Here is a 24,814-nt window from a genome sequence, read left to right as displayed (position 1 = left end):
CCTTTCCCTTACTGAAGACTGCATCATAGCCTTTGTCCTCTAACATTGCGATCGATACCAAGTTCTTCTTCAGTCCTGGCACAAACTTCACATCTATCAAGGTAATGCGAGCTCCATGCTCCCTCTAAAAAGAAACCGTGCCCACTCCTGAAACAGTATACTTTTCATCAGTACCCATATCTATGAGTATCTTAAGGTCTTTTTCCTCTAAGGTACTGAACAAACTCTTATTGTCAGTCATGTGGAATGAGGCTCCACTGTCAAGAAACCAACCATAACCCATCATCAATGAAACCATGCATGCGATGAAGGTAAAATCCAATTCGAACTGAGAGGCCAATGCCTCACCTTCAGATCCTTCCGAGGATCCCTTCTTGGATTTCTTCAATGGAAAATTAGTTGCATAATGGCCCACCTCATGACAATTAAAGCATCGCACTTTAGATTTGTCAATCTTCTTCCCACCATGGGAAGAACTCGATTTGGGATGAGAATCCTTCTCCTTCCCTTTCCTTACCTTACTAGCTAAGTCTATATTTTCTTCATCCTCCTTGGATGAAGAACCATCTTTGGTGCTTCTCTTGATCTTCTCATGCATCAGATCCGACCACAGTCATTCCCAATCTGGTAGTTTCTCTCTTCCATTCATTGAGTCCTGGTAGCTATGCCAGCTCTTAGGAAGGTCGAGGAGAGCAAGACTCACCATGTCATCATTGACTGTCGTGATTCCTACACTTCCAAGCTCATCTGTGCAAGTGGTGAGCTTGTTCAAATATGTAGAGATCGTGTCACCCTTTTCACATTTGATTTTCTGAAGCTTGTCCTTCAGCGCCAGCTTCCTTTGGTCCCTGTTGTTCTGATATAGATCCTTCAATGTCTTCCACATTGAAAATGGTGCCTCCTTCCCATGGAGACTCAAGACAATATGGTCTCCAACTCCCTCCAAAAGAATCCTCCTTGCTCTCGCCACACATTTCTTCCATTCTGCCAATTCTTGGGCATTAGCTGCTACTGGCTTGGGGAATTCTTGATCAATGAATTCCTTCAAACCGTTGTCCTCTAATACCGCTTCCATGCGATCCTTCCAAGCTATGTAATTTGAGCTACCATCTAGGGCATACTCAAGTCTCAAGCCATTGAATGCCATTGGTGAACTTTGAGATGTGATAAGAAATCGATTTTTTCCTACAATCAAGAACTCCAACCTTCGAACTTCTCCCTTATTTATATGTTGTTCTCTACTTTGATCACCTTTTCTCTGATAAACCTAGCTACGATACCATGTAGAAATCTCTCTATGGATCAGCTAGCTCTAATACCATGTAGAAATTCACAGTGTAGATTAAACTGATTATGCAAAGTACTAAAGCAAAATACTTAATCTACTTCTACAATCAAACTTGCGGAAGCATAATCAATTTTGAGCAAGGTCAACCAGAACACATATAACAGAGAAGAAGATTCAATCACACATGAAACACAGAATAATACTCTAGGGAAAGCCTTAGCTAAAAATCATGCTATCTGTATTATCATACAAGTGGAAATATCTCAGGATCACACAAAGCTTTAGCTCACAAGATATCCAGCTCTCAATACAATCCCTCACTCCTACTCATAGACAGAATAGACAACACATATTCCTTCCTTCAGTCCTCCAAGCCTCCTATTTCCTTGCGTAGTTTCTCCTGGGTCCTCCAGCTGCAACTTGTGTGATTCTCACCTCACACATAACACTGACTTATGAAATAATTGCACAATCCTGAAGGAGATAATTCCTTTTGCATGGATGAGTTTCCTTTATAGGAAAATTACTCCAACTGATAGTACAATGTCCATGTCTTTAATCTCAACTGGGTCTTTGTCTGAACTAACATGCATGAGTTATTTACGAGAGAATCTTCAGTTATCTGGAGTACACTAGTTTACACTAGTTTCATGCATGCATGCATTAACTAACTGAACTCACAATTAGTTCCTCCAACTGTTTGGAACTAATTTAACTGGACTTAACTCAGTTAACTGAGCTAACTAATTACAACTCAAATACAACTCATCCTTATCTCCTTAATTAATGGATAACTTCCTCAATGAAAGGGATAATTGTTTCATGTCTTCACAAAGACTTCATGTTTGATTTTCTCCAACTAATTAACTCAAGATGAATTAATTAATTATTTTTCAAACAGTTGCTGAGAACAAATTGAATTTTAATTCAGGGACTAATTAAAATTGGAATCTATCCTGTAATGCTATTTATAGCAATGTTATTTTTAGCATTTCTATTTTTGTTATTTCCAACAGAGTTGGAGTATATCCTAAAATGCTATTTATAGCATTTCTATTTTTAGCATTTCTTGCTGCTATATTCAACATTTCCTTGTAAGGGGAAAAAACCTAAATTAGCATAATTCCACCGTCAAATCTTCTATCTAATGAATCATTTATATTAACTACAAAATTACAACATTTTACAAGGTAAATTTCTATAAAAAAAATCTTTCGTGGGAACTTCCCCCTGAACCCCTGCCGGGGGGGCTTAAAATCATGTTTCCACCCCCCAAGACCCCCTTGCAGCAATAAAGGGGATCAAAGCCCCCTCACACCCCATCATGGATTAGGATCCAAATGCGACTAAACCAAGACCTCTGAATCATGAAGATAATTAGACTCCATACCCAATAAATGAGAAGAGTAGTTGAGGACTACTCACAACATTTCTTTTGTGTGTAAAAGGAGATTGGAGGAGTACCTAACCTAAAGGAGGTGATAAATCCCATTTTGTGCATCACATTATTAGAGAATAAATCCATTGTTTAAAGTATTGTTTGACCAAAGCTAATGTGGGTAAGTCTTTTCAAATCATAACCTTGAGAAGAATGGTGATGTTGTAGCTAGAGGTGTCTTCAACATGCAATTTTTTGTATTATTTCAAGATTATGAATACTTGTTGTTTGCTTGGAAGGGCCTTTTTTTTTTGGAAATATACACTTTAGATGAGGTCACCCTTAAATTTTCTCATTGAGATGGAGAGATGGATCGCTATAAGAAGGCCACCACCAATTTTGAGTGATTCCCCCCACTAATGTTATTGGAGTTGAAGACTAGTTTTTACTAGTTGGTTGGCCATATTTAAGTCTTGGATTTCAAATAAGTACAGGGTTATTAAGTTTCCCTTTTCTTACCAATTTGTGTTTCCTCCATTTAAAATATTTCTAGTTTTAAGTAATATTCTTTATAAATTGTTGTGTTGATTTGAGGACGATATCTTTTACCTAATGATAACCCACCCAACTTATTCATGTTGGGTTGGTATATTACAAATATACATGTTTTTTAAAACATCATAGGGTAAATGGTTTTTATTTTAAATTCTATTCCATTTTTGAACCCTTTCAACATTCTTCCATCTACCCAATTCCAAACATGAGAACTATATAAAATTTATTGTTTGTTTATTGCAATTCCATTATTGAATTTCTATGCACTTACTTTTCTACATGGGATAAAGATTCTTCATGCTCCTTATTAAAGGTTTCTCCCCAATAGAGTTCCATTATAATTGTAATCAAATTTAAGGTTGTTGTACATGTAAGAAGGATTCATTAAAAGAAATTGTAATTGAAGACATAGCACTCATAAATACACATAAAATAATATTCTTTATTACACACTTGATTCAATACATCACCTTTATATAGCTGATATCAGATAAAACTAATTCCAAACATATATATGGTTGAGATATTTTCTCAACAAAATACCAAACTAATTCTAAACTCAGCATGGAAGCATTATCTCCAAGTCCCTCCCTTAATGGTTACAATATGTAACAAATATTGAAAACAAACATTATAACAATAATATTGATATTTGTGTGGATGGTCTTCATCAACACTTACACCCACTCCACAATCTCGTAGACACCGCTCTTTCTTCACCACCAAAACTTTGAGCTACTACTTGACCCCCTTTTAAAACATAATTGGCTCTAACAATCATTGACAAACTTGAAAATTCGACCCTTTTTTACCTCCCGAAGGACAATATCGATATTGAACCACTCTATGGACTAATTTCCACATCTATAAAAATGCAACAAATTACAATTTTGACAATTATATAGGTAAGGTGTTTAGGTATTGAGTATATTTAGCAATCAATTATACAACTGGCCTTTCTTTACATACACAATTACATACTCACAAAAACAACATGTAGCTAATGCTCTTGAAGCACCCAAAAACAACAAGACCCATCGTTGTATAAAAAACTCACATAATCAAATTAGCGATATGTTCTCACGACACCGAAGAACATCGAGAACAACTAATTTAAATTAGTCTAATATATTCATTGATTGGATCTTTATTATAAAATTTTAGAAACAACTTGATTATATACTATTAATTATTGTTGCCACTTATGTCATACACAACATACACACCACACAATATCACTTCTTATAGTGTCAACAATAACATTTTGCAAAACATTCACAACATTAGGGTCTTTGTCTCCTCACATGGTTGAAGCTCAGTATTACATCTAGAGTCGACATAATTCTGTTGTATTCCTCCAAATTCATTGCTCAACTCATTCCCCAGTGATCTGTGTGTGTGTGTGTGTGTGTGTGTGTGTATAGTCAGGCTAGGAGTAACTCCACAAATGTGATTGATTTTTACATTAAGATAGGACATGGATATATACATGGAGAGGGAGATAGTTAGATGCCATCTCCCATTGTCTCTTCGACTTCCAGTTCCCTTTATTTTTATATCTACAATGTTTACATGGATTTACCTAATCCAAAATATTAGGTGTCAAGATTCCTCCCGCTTATTCTGAAGGGATGTTGGTGATTCCAAGCATCATTGTAAATCTTTCAAACTTTTCCCTTCCAAGCACTTTGGTGAAGATGTCTATAACCTACTCATTTGTGGAACAATGTCATAGGTGGATTGTTTTGGCCTCAACATGATGTCTAATCAAATGGTATTTTGTATTGATGTGTTTGGTTCGATCATGGAACTTTGAGTTCTTGGCCAACTTTATTGCAGAAGTGTTGTCAATCAAAAGAGGAGTTGAATGCACTTCTTTCTCCTACAAATCTTCCAGAATTTTCCTGAGCCACCCAATCTCCCACAATCTCCCACAATCTCCCACATTTGAGAAACATGAATCTCCTCTATCAGGACCAATCAATCAAGTAAAATTATCTCCCTCGGGACCTGTTGAATGTCCAAAAATGATTACAGATAAGATAACTCCTTTACATTGGTAAATCTTGATGTAAGTGCTATTCTTTAAACAAAAACCATTGTGCCTTTCTCACAACAAAGAAATGAACACACATAATTAACTACATGAAAAACAACGAAGTGAGAACTCATAGCAAATCAATCATTCTTTTAGGTTAACCTACTTACTTATAGAGAATCACCTATCATGGCGTTTACATCTTCCTAGCCCTCCCATGAGAGAGTTAAGCCAACACTAGCTCTAATACCAACAGAGAAATTGAAATTGAATACATAGTACTCAAAAATACACAATAATATTCTTTGTCACATACTTGATTCAAGTACATCACATTAATATAGTTGATGTCAAATCCAACTAATTGCAAACATTGAGATATTCTTTCAACAAAATCCCATACTAATTCTAAACTCAGCATGAAAACATTATCTCTAAATCTATTTCCCATTTGCCATCATTAAATGTGATAGTTATATTATTATCACAACTTCTTATTACTATTCTCTTTTTTTCTTTTTATATCTAACTTTTATTTTGAAACTTTAAACTTTGCCAACAAAACAACAATATTTAAATAAATGAATAACATGATATTTATATAAATCAATAACACTTACCATATCCTAAAATTCATATCCTTCTCACCATTTTCCTTCTTCCTTCTGGTTCAATCTTCTAACTAATTAAAGAATAATAAAATATGTTAGATAGAGAACATCCCAATCAAATAATGTTATGTAAAGAAAGAATAATGTCCAATAAAAAAGATTAACTATCTCCCATTTTTTATCATTAAATATGATAATTATATTTCTTATCACAAATACCTCTTACCAATCTCCCTATCATGAACTATCTCGCATAACATGATATTTATATAAATCAATAACACTTACCATATCCTAAAATTCATATCCTTCTCACCATTTTCCTTCTTGTTCAATCTTTTAACTAATTAAAGAATAATAAAATATGTTAGATAGAGAACATCCCAATCAAATAATGTTATGTAAAGAGAGAATAATGTCCAATAAAAAAGATTAACTATCTCCCATTTTTTATCATTAAATATGATAATTATATTTCTTATCACAAATACCTCTTACCAATCTCCCTATCATGAACTATCTCGGATTTTTTAACATTAAATGTAATAATTATATTCTAATCACAAATACCTCTTACCATTCTCCAAATCATTTTTCATATTTATCTTTATTTTGGCATGTTAAATTTTACCAACAAAATAACAATATTTGTATAAATCAAATAACAATAGAGAAAACATCCTCGTTATGCAGGGAGAAATAATTTTGCAAAGAGAATGTCAAATAATAATATTTAATAATGTTGAACAGAGAGAAGAGCCTTGTCGAATAATGTTTGATAATGAGGAAAACCCTTTCCACACGAACAACACAACATCATTTCCAAAGTTGATGGTGTAGGGCGCTAGAATGGAAGGGAGGATATGTCTCAAAGCCTTGTAAGGATGAAAAGGATGTAGGAGAAGCAGGGCATAACCAGTTTTAACAATTAGTGCATGATCAGTCTCAGATTGATAGGTGACTCGTTACAGGGGGGATAATGCAATGTTTTAGGATCGATGGACTTCCTTGACTCTAGACTAAGTAGGGTATGCTGGTCTGGAACATTTTCGGGCATAGAGGATTCGATCGTGGTTGGGTTGGACACCTGGGTGGTCCTGGACAACAGTTGTTGAAATTATTGCAACATCAACAAGATTTCTAGGGACCCGGGCAAATCGGTACGTGATATCAACTAGATATATCACCATGACGAGCATGGCATTATTAAATACTCCATCCTACTTACTGGTGGGGAGAGGGGTTCCAGATCAGCCCTCACCACTACAAGAATCCGTCGTGGGACTAGCATTAGGCACCTAATTTAGGAGGGCAGGACTTGCCTAGACATTAGAGGCATGCCATGCGGAGGGAGTAGGGGGAACATATAGTACATTGTTGTTGCAAGATGCTTAGTCTTCCAGACGGTTGACATGCAAGATGAAGGGTCACCATCCGTTGAGGCATTGATAGATGTAACAATCGAGGCAGAGTGGGAGGCCATGTCCAACTTATTAAAATATGCAAAACTGTCTGAGCAGGATATAGGGAAAGAGGATATTAGTGAGAGAAATGGAGAAGCGAAATCTGGAGCAAGACATGCTTCAAGTCCAAAAAAACACCCTTTGCAGGCGGTAAAGGGGGAGAGTCCATTAACCTTGGGCATTAGGGCATACTAGGACAGTATCGAGAGTCTAAGGCATAAATCATTGGTGGGAAGGTGGCACCATATCCATATGACAGGGGAACAAATGAAGCAATGGGTGGAGCGATGGTTTCCAATCGTTAAATATAGACCAAAGATCAATATTCTCTTCAATGGATGGGTGACATTTCACTTTCTGAATTCAGAGGACACAGAGAGGATACTAAAAGCGCCATGGGTGAAGGGCAGACGGTTTCTAGTATTACAAAGGTGGAAGGCAGGGTTCGATCCTTTTTTGGAAATACCATGTCGGTAATACATCTGGGCAAAGCTGCCAAGGCTCCCTTTGGAGCTTTAGAATGAGGAAGCTATAAAGGAAATCACAAATAGGATTGGCAATTATTACTATTGGGATCTTGCCTCCTTGGAGTAGTTAGGCAAAAGGATGGCATGGGTGCTCATAGAGGTGGAATTGGGTTGGGGTTTGACGGAAAAATTGGAGATTCGCTAGAGTAACTTTTCCTTCAACTTGACCATCGATTACTGGGGAATGCCATTCTGATGCTTTCTATTCCATGAGACTGGTCACCTGGTAGCTTCTTGCCCGGGGATGAAAGGCAGGAACGGGAATAAGGGAGATTCAGGCTTAGCACAGTATAGAAGGGTGAGTCAGATGGATTGGGCATCGAAGGGACACGAACTAGAACCAGGAAAGGCTCGGAAAACAAAGGAGGCATAGGCCATATATTGCGATCCCTGTCCAGGTAATTATGCCCTCTTGAATTCTCCTGTATATAAATCGAAAGATATTTATGGACATGGGCCTTCAGTGGAGGATGTGAAGGGGGTCGTCACCTGGGAAGGGATGGAGAGCCCATCTGAATCTGAGGGTTCGAGGTTTCCCCTGGGGGAGGGTCTCAAGACAAGCGACAAACCTGTACATGTTAGTTCCCCGCTGGATGGGAGGGAGGGTAATCCTCATCAATTGAATCACATGCATGGGAACTCCCGAAAAAATTCTTTCTCGCCAGACCGGGAGCTAGAAGCTCTCATCCTTTCATATGAGTCCCTGGTACCACTCACCATCAAGAGGTGTTTTTTCCATAATCAAGAGATTGTTGACAGAGGGACTAGTTGTCAAAATGTCACTCTTAGGAAAAAGAGGGCACCTCGAGACAAGAAAATTACGGAATGCAATCACATTGCATTATCTCCAACCTCAGACGTGGATTTGGGTGGGGTACCTTTTGGCATTGATTCTTCATTCACTGTTGGGTGTATTACGATCACTGATGCACTTGGTTCACAGGTCCTTAGAGAGGAATCGCCTGTCAAGGGTTCCCCCATGACCATCATATCTATTAATATCTGGGGGGTGGGAGTGGCCCATAAAATTCACTCTCTCCGAGGAATGGTTAGGACTCACAAACCGTCCATGATCCTTCTTCAAGAAACCATGACTAAGCGGGCTAAATCGGTGGAAGCCATGCTTGTAGTCTATCCACATTGGGAAGCATGTGCAACTGATGCCAATGGACAGTCGGGGGGATTGGGAGTTATGTGGAATCCCAGCATATATGATATGGTGGCATACAATTCATGTGCAGGTATTATCGTGTCCGTATACAATAAAGGGTCGACCAAGCCGATAAGGAGCTCAAACATATATGCCCCATATACTGGACACAGAAATTTTTGGGATAGAGTGACTAAATCTGGAGTATTTAAATTGAGTTAGAACATTATTGTTGGTGACCTAAACTTTACCTTGGGGCCGACAGAGATATGGGGGGACAAGGCATGGTTGATGGAATGTCCACATATTTTGAGGTATGGATGAGAGGTCTTGCTAGGGTGGATATTGTTCTGGAACCACTTTGGCCGACATGGAGGAATGGGCATACAAATGGAGAGGGTATTGCAAAAAGGATCGACATATTCTTAATATGTCAATCGCTTTCCCTCCTTCTTATAAATCTGGAATATTTTATTCTTGCAGAGAACATATCAGACCACAAACCCATTATGCTGGCTTGGAGCAGGGATTTGGATGTCAGATCTTACCCATTCAAATTTAATCTGAGGTGGCTTAATATGAAGGAATTTGAGAAATTAGTGCATTTGGTTTGGCAGGGGCCAATACTTCCAGGAACAAGCGACTGCTTGAACAATATTGCAAACAATCTCTCTCGGTTCAAAAAGGAAGCCCGAGTATGGATAGTGGGTAAAAAAAGACATGAAGATCAGGCCATTCAGGACATCAACGTTTTGATCAGAAAGATGAATGATCCTGATGACCCGCTATTTTTCTTGGTATTATACAAGAATAAGATCATAGAATTAGAAGGAATCAAAAGTGAGGTTCTACTGCAGAAGGAGAAGGATATCAAAATGAAGAGCAGGGTGATTTGGGTATAAGCAGGAGATAAAAATTCAAAATTTTTCCATAGTTAATTTAATCACAGGAAGAACAATAACTTTATCAAAAGCATACGTAAGAAAGACAAGAACTTTATATCATCACAAGCTTTGCTGGAGGATGAGGCTATGTGCCATTTCTAGGAGCAGTACAAGAAAATGGATTTGGACTACCACGTGCAATCGACTTTCATTACCCATATGCCGAAATGGTTCTCGGAGGAGGAAAATGATCAATTGTGTAGGCCGGTCATGGAGGAGGAACTAGTTGACACCATGAAAGAAATGGAAAAGGAGAAAAGTTCAGGTTCTGACGGCTAGGGAATGGATTTGTTCATACACTTTGCAGAATTGATGATACCTAATCTATTGGCAGTGATTGAGGAGTCAAGGATTAAAGGCCTTACGCCCAGGGTTGTAAATTCCACCTTTATCGCCCTTATTCCAAAGAGGAAAAGGCCTCAAACATTTGTGGATTTCTAGCCGATATCACTTTGTAATACAGTGCACAAACTGATTTCTAAAGTCATTGCTAGGTGGTTGAAGCCGATACTGTCAAAATTCATCTCGGAGGAGCAGTTTGGGTTCATCGAGGGAAGACAGATTCATGATGCTATTGGTATTGCCTAGGAGGTTATGCATACCATCAAATCCAGGAACCTAAAGTCTTGTATGCTAAAGGTTGATTTGACGAAGGCATACGGATGTGTTGATTGGGATTTACTTAAATTGATTATGATCAAAGTGGAGTTGTCCATGCTAGCCATTGGGTGGATTATGGCGTGCATCAAGACCACAAACTTTGTTGTTATTGTAAACGGAATCCCGTCCAAATTCTTCTCGGCCTACAGAGGGTTGAGGCAAGGGTGTGCCCTCTCGCCTATGTTATTCCTTATGGTAATTGACAACCTAAGCAAGAAAGTGAGGGAAGCAAAAGAGGTGGGGGAAATATCAGGTATCAAAGTGACAAAAAGGATCACCATTACGCACTTAATGTTCATAGATGACCTCCTATTCGATGTTCCACCTACCTTGGATGAATGGGCACCAATACATGGCATCATCACATCTTTTGCTAGAGCTTCTTGGTTATGCATGAATGGATCGAATTCTTTCATCATCCACAATGGGCATGTTGATCTAGAGATAGAGGAAATTAGATTGCACATATATGTGGGGGTGCGACACTTGGATGAGGGTTACACATATTTGGGTTTCAACTTGAAGCCCAACCATTATAACATCATGGACTAGGAATGGTTAGTAATTAGATTCCAAAAGAAGCTGGATGGATGGATAATCTGATGGTTGTCTATGGGAGGTAGGATGATAATGTTAAAAGTGGTTCTACAAAACCTTGTGGTATATTGGATGCACCTCTTCCAACTCCCAAGGAAGATCATCAATAAGATCCAATCTATTATGGGCCAATTCATTTGGAATGGGAAATTATCGCGTGGGAAAAATCATCTTGTTAAATGGTCACAAATAGTTAGACCCATTGAGGAAGGGGGATGGGGCATCATTGATCCAGTCGCCTTCAATAGTGCCCTGATTATAAAGAACATGTGGAGGGCAGTTTCTCGATCAGGCATTTGGTCTGGGTTCATTTTTTATAAGTACATGTATGACAGTTTTTCACGGAGTGGATTTCGGGTGGGACCAAGAAGAAGACTAACTCCTCATACATTTGGAGGAGTATGATGAAAAACATCTAATGGATGATGGGATCAGTTTGATGGGAGGTAGGAGATCAGACCGGATGCCATTAAAGGTATGGGAGGGAATCACACTCTATCATTTGGTAGTCTTAATTTACTGCATAATAGAGGACTGAATTTCCTAAATTAGATCTACAAGATTGATACATTATGCATAGATTGCCAATCATGGAAAAGTACTCGGGACATTCAACTACGGAGGGGGAGGTCAGTGAATGGGAAGGCCATATCAACAAATTGAGAAATGCAGACATCTCTCTAAATGATCAGTAGGACCACATGTCATGGGGGGTGGGGGGGCCTTGAAGAAAGGGCATCCTATCGTAAAAGAGATATACAATGGCATCCCCAGGGAGGCATTGGGATAGCAGGGAGACTCCTGGACTCAGAAAATTTGGAAAGGGGATATCCCCAACAAACAAAAAAAAGTGTTTTAGCGGGTTCGCTATAAAGGACAGAGTACTGACATGGAATAACTTACTAAACAGAGGATTCATAGGGTCGGGGATATGCCTCCTCTGTAAGGTAAGTAGTGAGGATAATGCACATTTATTTCTGCATTGCCCATATGCGATGGTTTTTTGGGAAGGAGTAATGGACTCATTTGGCATCAAGTCGATGGAGCAATTCACTACATTAAGAAGCTGCATTAGGAAGTGGTTTAAAACTCATGACAAATTTCGTTTTCTTTCTCTATACCTCATATGGATCATTTGGAGGAGAAGAAATGCACTCATATTTGAGAACAAGAATCCAACTATTAGGGAGGACGTAATCAAAACAGTGACATATTTCTTGGAGATAGGACCAGCCCAAATTGCAAGCAAACAAAGAAGAATCATCTGGAAAAACATATGGCATACACTCCCAGTGGGATTCTTGCAGTGGGCGGAAATGTGGATGTGGAGTGTAAAAAGCTATCATTTTTTGTGGGAAGGAGGACAAGGCACGAATAGTAAGGCAGAGATTGTGGCACTATGGGGAGTGCTGATAGCAAGGAAATGGTTGAGATTGGAGAACCTATAAGTCTATGAGGATGCAAAAGGCATTATCGACTCGGCTAAGGGACTGAATAATTTCAACCCTCTGAACTTGAACAATTGGATGAAGTGCATCAAGACTATGGTGAGTACATATCAACTCATCAACATTGATCACATATATAGAAAACAAAACTCGATTCTAGACTTACTGTCCACAAGAGGTATTGAGAAAGATCCTGGTAAGTTTTTTTTACAGCACTTGAACATGGGATTAAAGTAAATGCTGGAAGTATCAACTTCTCAAAGAGTTAGATGCTAATGCCACTTCATGGGTAAGAAGGACAAAAGGGATGTAAGATATTGTAAGAAGATAAACACATTTTGAGTTTTCTTTTTATCATAAAAGATTCCTGAACTAAGTATGTTCGATAGCGAACTAAAGAGATTATGATTATAGAACTAGAGGTTAAGACTAGCAGGAAAGTGACCTCACTGTTAATTTTTTGGAAGTAATGAATGCTGTGGAAGCAAACTGTAATCAAGAAATATGTAATATGTATTATCTGTTTTTTTACTAACACAGAAGCGTTTTATCATTTCCAAACAAGAATTGCTACGAATCGCTGTGACCTTTTGGATTTCTATATTATCGTAAAGCATCCACTCGTAGAAGCCTATCAACTCTCCAGTGAAAGGATTCATGATGGCATTTCGTTCAGCGAATGTTATAGCCATTGCATTTGCATTAGCATTCATTCAATGCACCAGTGCTCAGCTGAGCCCTACCTTTTACCAGAATACATGTCCCAATGTTACCAATATAGTGGGGCAGGTCATCCAGCAAGCTCTGCAAAATGATTCAAGGATAGCAGCCTCTCTCCTTCGTATGCATTTTCACGACTGCTTCGTTAATGTAAGTAGCAATATGTCTCTTTACTGAAGAGATTTGTATTCAGCAAAAAGATTTGTAATACTGATACTTAATTCACTCTTTGATTTGAAGGGCTGTGATGGATCCGTTCTTTTAGATGACACGCCCACTTTTACTGGGGAGAAGACAGCACCTCCTAACCTCAATTCTCTCAGGGGTTTTGACGTGGTTGACAATATCAAGGCAGCAGTAGAGAGTGCATGCAGCGGAACAGTTTCTTGTGCCGACATTCTTGCCATTGCTGCAGAGCAGTCAGTCGTATTGGTTTGTATAAATCGATCATAATTCCTGATCGATCATAGATTATCTATGAAACGTACTAACATGGTTGGCTGCAACATGGTACAGTCCGGCGGCCCATCGTGGAGTCTGCAGTTAGGAAGACGGGATAGCACCACTACAAATGCAACTCTTCCGAACACAGCCCTTCCTGCACCTACAGACGACATCTCCACAATTATAGCGAAGTTCCAAAATGTGGGACTTTCCGTCACTGATGTAGTTGCTTTGTCAGGTATGGTAATTGCACTGTGCATCGTTTTGTCCGACAACTTGTAAATTCAACCAGTTGCGAACATTGTTTTCACTTTCACATTTTATGATTAAAATCCTCCCATGTATTTAATGGGAAGGTAATGTTACATAGTTAAATGTGACCATTATTGTTGCATACTGAATCGTTACACAGTTTATTCTGCACCATTCAAGATGCGTTAATATCTTCCAATATACTTACACCATTGTTGATTGCTCGTTAAATACAGGTGGTCATACAATCGGGCGAGCTCGCTGCACAGTGTTTGCGAACAGACTTTACAATTTCAACGGAGCAGGCAATCCGGATCCCACAATCAATTCCTTCTATCTATCAACCTTACAGAGCATTTGTCCACAAAATGGTGACGGGAACAGCATAACATCACTTGATACGGGCAGTCCGGAAAAGTTCGATAACAACTACTTCATAAATCTGCAAAAGAACATGGGGCTTCTACAGGCAGATCAAGAACTTCTTTCCACAAGTGGGGCAACCACCATTTCTATTGTGAATGACTACATCAGTAGCCAAACCAATTTTTTCTCCAACTTTTCCAACTCGATGATAAAAATGGGAAACATAATTCCTCTAACAGGGAAAAACGGAGAAATCCGGCTGAACTGCAGGAAGGCCAATGGCTAGACAATCCCGGTCCGGTGATCTTGTTTCTTTCTGTTTCTAATTGGCTCTGTGCTTTTTTCTGTTTCTTTCGATAACAATATACTTTTCACTATTAACTTCAGCAATATTTATTTAATATAAAATTATACAAATTTTAATATTTATTTAATATAAAATTATACAAATTTTGACAATAATTAAAATAATTTTATTGTAATTTGTTAAAGAATTTAGCTCAAATAATATGATATATATTTAGTGTCTCCTGCGGTATGAATTCAAATCTCTAGGGTAGTATAATCGTATTTCATGCTATGTAGATTGTAAACTGACCCTTATCTCATTTATGAAATAATTATTCTTCTGAGATGAAATTATGGCATTCCACTCAATAAAATATACTCGTTATTTTAAATTATCTTATAATTTACTTACAAATTCCAAACTTACTTAACTCTTTAAAATAATAAAGCGATAATTTACTCTCCAGCCTGTCAAGTAATGTAGACAAATTTATTAAAGAAAAATGTTAAATAACATATACAAATTTATTAAATAAACTTACATTGTTTATTTTTGTCGACTAACATCGGAAAGTTTCTCACTAAACTTTTTAAAATTATAAAGCTAAAGGAAAATAGCCTCTTATCATTTACACTCTAACAAGTAGCATAATATTGATAAATTTATTAAAGGGAAATGGTATTATAGAGTAGCATAATATTAATAAATTTATTAAAGGGAAATGTTATATAATAGAGACAAAATTATTGGAGTAAAATATTTTTCGTTATTAATTTTTTTTAAAGTTAATTTATAAGAATACATAAATTTATTAAAGGAAAATATTTTGTTATTTTTTTGGATTTCAGCTACTAATTTATTACAATTATTTTTTAATAATTTATTTTATTGTTGTTGATTTTAGGCTTCTGTGATTTATGTCAAGTTTTTTGAGAAGAATCTTTTAGGGAAATCACATAAATATTCTATCATTATTAATCTAAAATCTAGTAAATATCTTATTATTGAGATTAATAAATATATTATTACTAATTGTAATTTAAATAATTATTGTTGGAAGTAATGCTTCCATGTGTATGATGTGATCTATACATTGTCATTGTGAGTCCTTACTAGTTAATCTAGAAGTCATTGTTCCCTATGTCTGAGTTGTAGTTGTGACATGAGTCATAGATCCACTTTCTTAGGATCTAGATTTGGTGAAGTTTCTGATTTATGTCCTATATATTTGTAACTGTTGTGATGAATAAAGATATCAAGTGACTTATGTGTGTCATAATGTGCTCTCTCTATTTTTCTAACATGGTATCAACGTTGGTATTGGCTTGACTCCCTCAAGGGAGGGCGAGGAATATGTGAGGGATCCTAAGTGTTACTGTTTTTGTACATGTTAGTATAGATATGTGAGAGTTTATTTTTAGTGTGTGAAATTGTTTGTGATTCTGTGTGTGTAGATCTATTTGTTGTTTGCAACTTCTTCAAGCATCGTCGATGTCTGAGTCTTATGTTATAGTACTTAATGTCAAGCTTGGTAATTTAATTTGGTAAGTTTGTAGCTATGTCAAACCTTGTGACATGATTTACAAATACAAAGGTGGAAAAATCTACTGTGTTTCTTCCTTGCGTTGCGTTTGAGGATTTTGAACTTCAAAAGGTCACGATGGCACTAAAAAAGTTTCTAGATCACATGGAGTGTTTTAAAAGCTTAATTTCACTTCCAACAAGTCATTATTTCGTCACTTGTTCTCTTGAGGCACTCTGGATGTCAATAGGACACTTGATGTGCCAATGTTGCAGGGAATTCATTGCGATTTCACAATGGTTATGGTTTCTTCCACCTTAACGACCTCTAGGTTATATAAGTTTGCTTTTCTTGTTCATTTGCATTTAACACCTCAAAAATTCATCTGAAAATTTCTATGAGTGCACTCAACTAGTCACTTTCATATCTATTCCTTCACCGTTGCATTTTTTTGTTGTGCTATTATCAAAAGTATTAGGGTTGGGTAGAAAGTCAAGATTTTGGAATGTTTTCTTGTGTGTAAGAGCTTAAAGGAGGTTTATAAAAGTGGCACATAAAATCCATCAGCTATGTCGATTAGTCAGAGATCTGAACATCAGGTCAAATCATGCAAGTAAACATTTGTTGCACTTTTGTTGTAGGTGCATATTTTGAATAGATAGAGTTTTGTAGCTTAAACAGGTGTTATCTAACGAGTGTATGATGATCCTAAGCATGTCTCTCACCTAGATATCACATTCAGAAGGCCAAAGGGTGATTTGAAATATGAAAAGAGAGAAATCGTTGCGCTTTTGCTGAAGGAAGGAGAAACACAGCAAAATTGTTGTGTTTTTACATAGTCAACAATTTGACCCTCCAATTCGGCTTAATTTCGCTTCCAACAAGTCATTTATTTTGTCACTTGTTCTCTTGAGGCACTCTGGATGTCAATAGGACACTTGATGCACCAATGTTGCAGGGAATTCATTGCAATTTCACAATGGTTATGGTTTCTTCCACCTTAACAACCTCTAGGTTATATAAGTTTGTTTTTCTTGTTCATTTGCATTTAATACGTGAAAATTCATCTGAAAATTTTTAAGAGTGCACTCAACTAGTCACTTTCATATCTATTCCTTCACCACTGTGTTTTTCTATTGCGCCATTATCAAAAGTATTAGGGTTTGGTAGAAAGTCAAGGTTTTGGAATCTTTTCTTGTGTGTAAGAGCTTAAAGGAGGTTTATAAAAGTGGCACATCATCCATCAGCTATGTCGATTAGTCAGAGATCTGAACATCAGGTCAAATCATGCAAGTAAACATTTGTTGCACTTTTGTTGTAGGTGCATATTTTGAAGAGATAGAGTTTTATAGCTTAAATAGGTGTTATCTAACCAGTGTATGATGATCCTAAGGATGTCTCTCACCTGCATATCACATTCAGAAGGCCAAAGGATGATCTGAAATATGAAAAGAGAGAAGTCATTGCGCTTTTGCTGAAGGAAGGAGAAAACACAGCAAAATTGTTGTGTTTTTACATAGTCAACCATTTGACCCTTCAATTCGGCTCCAAACCTCTTGAAATCATTTTGTATGGTTATGAAAGGTATCTTTTGGTGTCTTGGATATTCGAGCCTCATTCTTATGAAGGCATTCAATGTCAATTTCCTTGTGCTTAGTTGTTGCACTTTCTATTTAGAATTTGATGTTTAAAGAATGGGAGGATGTAGTATGATCAAAAGTGTTTTAATAGGTATATTATGTTCCAAGAATCATTCATCACCTATAAAACCCTTTCAAAATTCAAGGGGGTCCCAAAATTCACAAAGGTTGAACTTGTTGCGTTTTTGATGCGTTTTTTACTATGTTATTAGTCAACTTCAAGAGTAGTTTGGGACCAACTAGAGATGGATTTTGGAAAAAAAAAAATGTTTTTGTCACATGTTGGCCAATTAATGAAAAAATCATATTTTACATAGTTAGCATGGTTTGGAAGATATGCAATGACCTTTAAGGCCTATTTTTCAAAGAATAAAATTCTATACTTTTTCTTGTTTTAACCATTGTTTTTTGGCACCCTTTTATAATAGTTGGAAGTGAATCATTAAAAAAGAAGACGTTTTTGTCAATAATGAATCAAATAAAAAATAACTCTCAGTTTTTATGCAAGTGTTACAGTTTGGGAATTACGAGTGTCACTTTGAGACCCATTTTTCACAATTTCACCAAGCCAGATTTGATGACATAGTTCTAGAATTGTTTGGAATTCGACTTGGTTTCTCCAACTTGGCATAATTGACTCCAAATTGATTTGGTTCATGACTTTTAAAGATTATTTTACCCAATTGTAACAGGCCTGGTTAAAAACTCATGTAAAAATATATAAGACCATGGTTGATGGGATACGTATTCCAGGTTCAATGGTGGGAGAAACATCCTAGTGGGGTGTCACTTCAGCTTAGTATGGCTAAGGAAATTGGAAAAGGCAATGTCAAAGGCTTTGGAAAGGAAAAATAGCTTTTTTTGCACATTTATTTATGAAAATAATGGGAATTAGGAGAAAAGGAAGGTGACTGGTCCCACATTGCATGTGAGGAGGAAATTGAAGGAAAATAATGGAAAATGAAGAAAGTAGAAGCCTCATTGATAAAAAAGATTCTGAGGATTATTTGGAAATATTTTGCTAAAGTTTTGCATTGGATCAAGAAAGGAAAAGAAGGCAAGAGGAAGGAAGGAGAAAGCAAAGAAGAGCAGGAACAAGTAGTTACAACAGGATTCTTTGTAATTATCGATTTGCATGTGTGTTTTCCTTGCTATATTTGGAATGCATGGTATTGCATGTGGTTCTTTTGTTGTTACTGTATGGGTTTTTCCAGGTGTGAGAATGTTTTTAACCTAGCCTTGCCATTTCTGGATAGCCATGGTGTGATGGGGTTCTCATGTTTGGTTAAGCTGGATTGCTAGATGGATTTGAAGCTAAGTGAGGTGGATCTTCGAATGATAGAACACATGGCCTAGTGGTCCCTTAACTGGAGTGTGGATCACAGTAAAGCCACTGGTCTAGTAACCCCTGAACTAGAATGTGGGTTGTGGTAAAGCCAGGATTGTGTGCCTCGATGGGCCTAAGAATTCTTATCGGTGAATGGAAATATATACGGTAAAGCCAAGAGGTGGATTGCTCTCCCTTGGGCCTAGTAATCTCAGGATGGGATATGCAGTAAAGCCTGAAGAGTGGGTCTTGGTTGAGGGCCTAGTGATTCGGTGTGGTTTGTGATAAAGCCAGAGAGACTAAGAGACAGGAAAAATCCTCATGGTGTAGATGGAGAAATCTAGTGGCATCCATGTTTGTTTGGCCTAGTTATCTGGCGGAGATCATGGTGAAGCCTGTTATTACATGTTTATTGTGTTTGCCTAGTGATCCGAGATGGATTACGATAAAGCCTAGTTTCTGTTGACGAGGGTGAGGTGGTTTAGCCTCGGTATGCCCTAGTTGGTTCTTTTGGTTTGAGTCCCACATTTATGCTTGAAATATCGCACGGAGGTGAATGGCTGAAGAGACATTTGGCTCAGCCATTCTATGGTCGGGTGGAACGTGATAGTCCCATCTTGGGTTTGGATTTTACATCATTAATATGAGGTTATTTCTCCTTTTATTTCTATGAGTATTATATTGGTTTATATGTGGATCATATGGCTTGATTTCCTTGGTATTTTTGTTGCTATTATGTTGGTTATGTATATGTTTTATGAGAATGGATATGTATGCCTCTCCCATGTTTTTACTATTAAAAGAATGAACAATGTATCTATGACCTAATAGACGATAATGCAACAAATTATATAAAGGAACAGTGCTTCTTAGAGATTATCAGATAAGTATGAGACCCCTATGCTTACATCTATTGTTTACACCTGTAGATTGCATTTTTGTGATATGTTTGACGAAATTCTTGTGATGGCTAGCATGGGTCTGGTTAAGGGCTTGTTCAAGTATTTGCATTTTCATCCTCGTTTATTTGTTATCTTTATGTTTTGAAGGTGTCTTTCAATTATGGGAAGTGACCTAGGCTCTGGGCCTTAAAAGTGGCTCAAATCTCAGGGACACTAGCACAGTACTGAGAAAAATAGTCCTTGGATGCTAGCATGCCTTGGCTTGGGAGCATCCAAAGCCTCCTGGATGTTATCAGGTCCATACCATGGAGTGTCCTGGGGTCAAGTGGTCTAAAACCTTAGTAGGACCTAGGGGCATGATACCTGAGTGGTTGGGATGGCTCTCGGGAGTGTTTTTATTGATGTGAAAGGTATGTTTAATGTGTTTCCATTGATTCCACTTCCTTAAGGTGACCTAGGAGGTTGAATCATATCATAGTAGTCTCTCATCACATGTTTACCCTGGTTGGACAGTTACTTGGGTAGATGTTGGACGAGAGTGTTACAGAGTGGTATCAGAGCATGGTTCACCCCTCGAACTGGATAAGCAGTGTGCTAGTCATGCATTCATGTCGGTTTCATAGGTGTTCCTTATGTTTGTAGTCCATGTTCTTGTTGCATTTTCATGGTGTTTATCATGGTTGTAGTGATGTCGCCATGTGAAAGTCGATGGTGTTGTTGTGGAATGTGTCGTCATGAGTGTATGGTTGTATATGTATTTGTTATGCATGTCGGTGTCTATATGTTGTTATGCATGCATTGTCATGGTTATAAATATGCATGTATAGTAGGTCAAACATGCATTGTGAGGTCATCGTATGCAATTAGGTCATCATGATGTAGTTATTATGTTATAATTATTATGTGTTGACGGAGATAAAGCAGAAGATGCAGACCATCAAAGTGAAGTTGCAGTGTTGGACCTCGAGGTAAGAGCATGTCATCATACATGTTTGTATGTTGGGCATTCAGGTATGTACATTAATGGATTTATATGCATTAGGTTTATATACATTAGGTTTATGTACATGTATATTGATGTTATGGTTACATGTATGATATATGCTAGTTGATTATTATATTCCTATGCACATGTGTCAGATAATCATGAATGATATTATCCCGTGGTTGTATGCATTACTATTGTTGTTGTATGTTAAATAAATTGATGATTATGTTATATGTTTTTGATGAGTATGTTATAGGTTAACTTATTGTTGTTATATGATAGTTGGCTTGATGATCAGGTTATATGTTCTTGATGATCATGATATATAACTTGTTGTTGTTATATGCTAGTAACATTATTAATAGGGTTATTGCATTAATATCTTGATGTTATATTTATCATATTAAGTTGGATTGGTCTATGCAAATGGTTAGGGTTATGACATTCAGGTATGAGTTAATATGTTGTGATATTATGTCATACTAATCTAGAATGACCATGAGTATGTGATGATTATGTATGAATGATAATTTTTTATGAGTTTATGATGTGAACATGTTAGTCAGTGACTACTATGGATGTCATTATCTTATTTATGTTTGAGTTGATGTGTTATAAAGTTATATCATGTTAACTAGATTGATTGTGTAGACAACATAACCTCCCCTTAGATACATTAATATATGATTTGGCTTATGTCATCTATTGGATGTTTGAGTGTTTAATTATGTCATCTACTTGATTTATTTAACATGGTATGTTTGTAGGTTGGTTGAATGTTTGACGAATTTCATAATATGAGTATGTGTTCAAATGATCTTGTTTTAAGATGGTGATACTAACACATATGTGTTGAGATAGTTGACATGTGCTTGAGTGTAATAGGTGACAATTGTAGCATTATGTCTAATGACTATGAGTTGACTATGGATTATGATATGATTGTTAGTCTTAGTAAGGGTTGATTTTGAATTAATAGATATAATTGTCTTTATATTTGGAACATGTGGTTGATATGTGTGATTAGTTGCAGGGTAACATGCTTGGGAAGGTAAGATAATTGGTATATTGTTACATTTATTTATGCACTGACAGTTATGTCTTTATAGTAGTACGATGTAGGGAGTTACATGACAAAGAAATTTCCATGAAATATTGAAGAAGGCTCAGGTTGAGCTTTCCCTTGGAATCATTGTGAACCATGGGGATTGAGTCATGGTGTTTGTTTTCATTCTTATTCTTTTGGTCTTCTTTTTTTTTGTGCTTGATTGCAGTTGTGTTTACGTCTTGTACATGGCCATGCCACTTTGGTTGCGATGTTATATTATTTTTGGTTTTCATGGTCTTATTCTTGTTTTCTTCTTGTTCTTGCATTTTAAGTTTTGAGTCTTGGGACTTGGTTGGGAAAGAAGAAAGTTGATGGAACTCTGGTAGAGATGTGTAGAACCCAACAGGTAATGAGAGACTCAGATGAAGTTGGTGCATGTGTAAAGGCAACTAAAGGAAAGAGTATGACAGTGAGTTGGATTGGTTGGGTATATTGGGGTAAATGGAAAATGGATAGACAGACACAAGAAAGGTAAGAGGAAAGGTGAAGTAAATGGATCTGAGGTGCCAGGTGCCTTGGCTATGTTGGGAACGATTGTTCTTAATGTTGTGCATGGTGTGCACAAATAAATGAAATTCTCTTAACCTTGACCTTATGATATCTGGTAATTATGTTATGACCATGATTATGTTGATGTTTATATATGTATACATGTATGTATGTATGTATGTCATGTCTCATAGGGTCATCATGGATCATGGTGGTTTAATGCTAATGTTTATATGTATATAAGTGTATATGTATGTCATTCTCTAACATGATCATGCTTGTTTTATGCTAATGTTTATGAGTATGTATGTATATATCCATGTATCTATGTCATTGTCCGACAGGGTTGTCAGGGATCATTCTTATGGAGGAATGATTGCTTGTGAAAATGAATGGCATGACAAGTTTCCTGGTTTATGAGCAACCAAGTGGAAGAGTAGTTATGAAAAATGTATGAGGTAAGTATCATGTGGTTATGAGTCGATATTATGTGATTATATTATGTCTATGTTATGGATAGGCTATACCGAGGGATACATCAGTGAAATGAAGGAATTTTGGTTTGTGGCATGCTCGGACAAGAATGGATAAAACACTCGAAGCAAGGTTGCTTGGTAGAGACAATGTGGTTTTGGATGTGTGGTACTACCATTGTGTGTATTATGTATATGTTTTACGTGTTGCATCTGCGATGTTGTACACATGCGGTGTGGTGTATATATAGTGTATGTACATGTTGTTTATGCAATGTTATGTATAGGGTGGTACATATAATGTTGTGTCCATATTTTGTTGTGTGCATGTTCGATATGCAGTGTTGTGTACATGTTGTATATGCAGTGCTATGTGCATATGGTGTTGTGCGCATGTTGTACATGTGGTTTTGTGTACATATGGTGTTGTGTGCATGATTGTACAAGTGGTGTTGTGAGCATGTGGTGTTGTGTACATGCTGTGCATGAGGTGTTATGTGAAGATGGTGTTGTATACATGTTGCGTATATGGTGTTGTGTACATCTGGTTGTGTGTACATGTGCATGTGGTGTTGTGTATGTATGGCATTGTGTACAGGCGGTACAACGTACATGTGGCATTGTGTACACATTGTGCAAGTGGTTCCATGTACATGTGATGTTGTGCACACATTGTGCAGGTGGTGCTTTTTACAAGTGGTATTCTGTAAATGTTGTAAATATGGTACTCATGTACATGTGGTATTGTGTGCATGTTTTACATGTTGTGTTGCGGGCATGTGGTACTATGTATGTGCAATGTGTAGTCATGGTATCGTGACATATGTATGCGTTGTGTTGTACTCTATGTACATATATGTATTATGTTGTACATCAGGTGTAGGTGTATGTATTGTGTAGTGGTGTACAGTAGATGTAGGTGTATGTATTATGTTGTGTTGTACACTGGGTATAGATGTATGTGTGGTATGTGAGATGTAGGTGCATGTATTGCATGGTGTTGTATATTGTGTGTGGTTGTATGTGTGTGATTCACACTATGTGTATGTGCACATGGCTGCAGAGAAAGCACTGGTTGTTTTCCGGGTGTGGCAACTAATTCAGAGTGTGTATGGAATAAGGACAATGTTATAAGCTAAGGATTGATTAAAGGATAAGTATCAATATTTTATTTCAGTTTTATTATGCATGTGATTTATGATTCTAGTATAGGATGATTACATGTGATATTTGATTATGGTTTATGATGGTTACATGTGATTTATGGTTTTGATCTATGATGGTTGTGTTTTGAGCTAACCTGATGTGATATGTTTATACATGATGATTTGGTCAAAGATGTTAGTTTGACTTGTTGTGATAGGAAGCAAACATAATTGAAAGTACACCTTGTTGACAGGCCACCAATGAGGTATGATTTGAAGTTATTTCAATTGATTTTAAATCTAATGGAAATCATGTGCTTGGTACAAGAAAGCATGAAATACCAAGTTGGGTGGTTGAATTGACTGCAAGAATTTGTAATAGCAAAAGGAACTGGAAAATGCAGTAGTATGTTGGTAAAGTATTCAGGAGCAGGACCATTGTGGGACACTGGTACCCAATAGTGTCCATTGATTTCCAGGAGCATGCTAT

At 37.0% G+C, this 24,814-nt stretch overlaps 1 protein-coding gene across 1 annotated transcript; it reads left to right on the top strand.

Annotated features, from left to right (window-relative positions):
* Positions 1-13,316: 13,316 nt before the first annotated feature.
* LOC149151111 (peroxidase A2-like) lies at positions 13,317-14,727 on the top strand. The gene is made up of 4 exons (XM_089440261.1): positions 13,317-13,529; positions 13,620-13,811; positions 13,896-14,061; positions 14,312-14,727. Exons 1-4 carry the CDS (start codon positions 13,317-13,319, stop codon positions 14,725-14,727), a joined length of 987 nt encoding a protein of 328 aa, XP_089296387.1.
* The last annotated feature ends 10,087 nt before the right edge of the window (positions 14,728-24,814 follow it).

This window comes from Pinus tabuliformis, chromosome 9, assembly GCF_031772625.1.
Source record: "Pinus tabuliformis cultivar Carrire ecotype Pingquan chromosome 9, CPIR1, whole genome shotgun sequence".
NCBI lineage: Eukaryota > Viridiplantae > Streptophyta > Pinopsida > Pinales > Pinaceae > Pinus > Pinus tabuliformis.
This window is presented reverse-complemented; position numbering and strand designations above follow the sequence as displayed.

Bases quoted from the DNA above. Each gene is read 5' to 3' on its own strand.
- LOC149151111 (XM_089440261.1), top strand. From the start codon at position 13,317: ATGATGGCATTTCGTTCAGCGAATGTTATAGCCATTGCATTTGCATTA. The intron at 13,812-13,895 runs GTTTGTATAAAT...AACATGGTACAG, and splicing joins CAGAGCAGTCAGTCGTATTG to TCCGGCGGCCCATCGTGGAG. The intron at 14,062-14,311 runs GTATGGTAATTG...CGTTAAATACAG, and splicing joins TGATGTAGTTGCTTTGTCAG to GTGGTCATACAATCGGGCGA.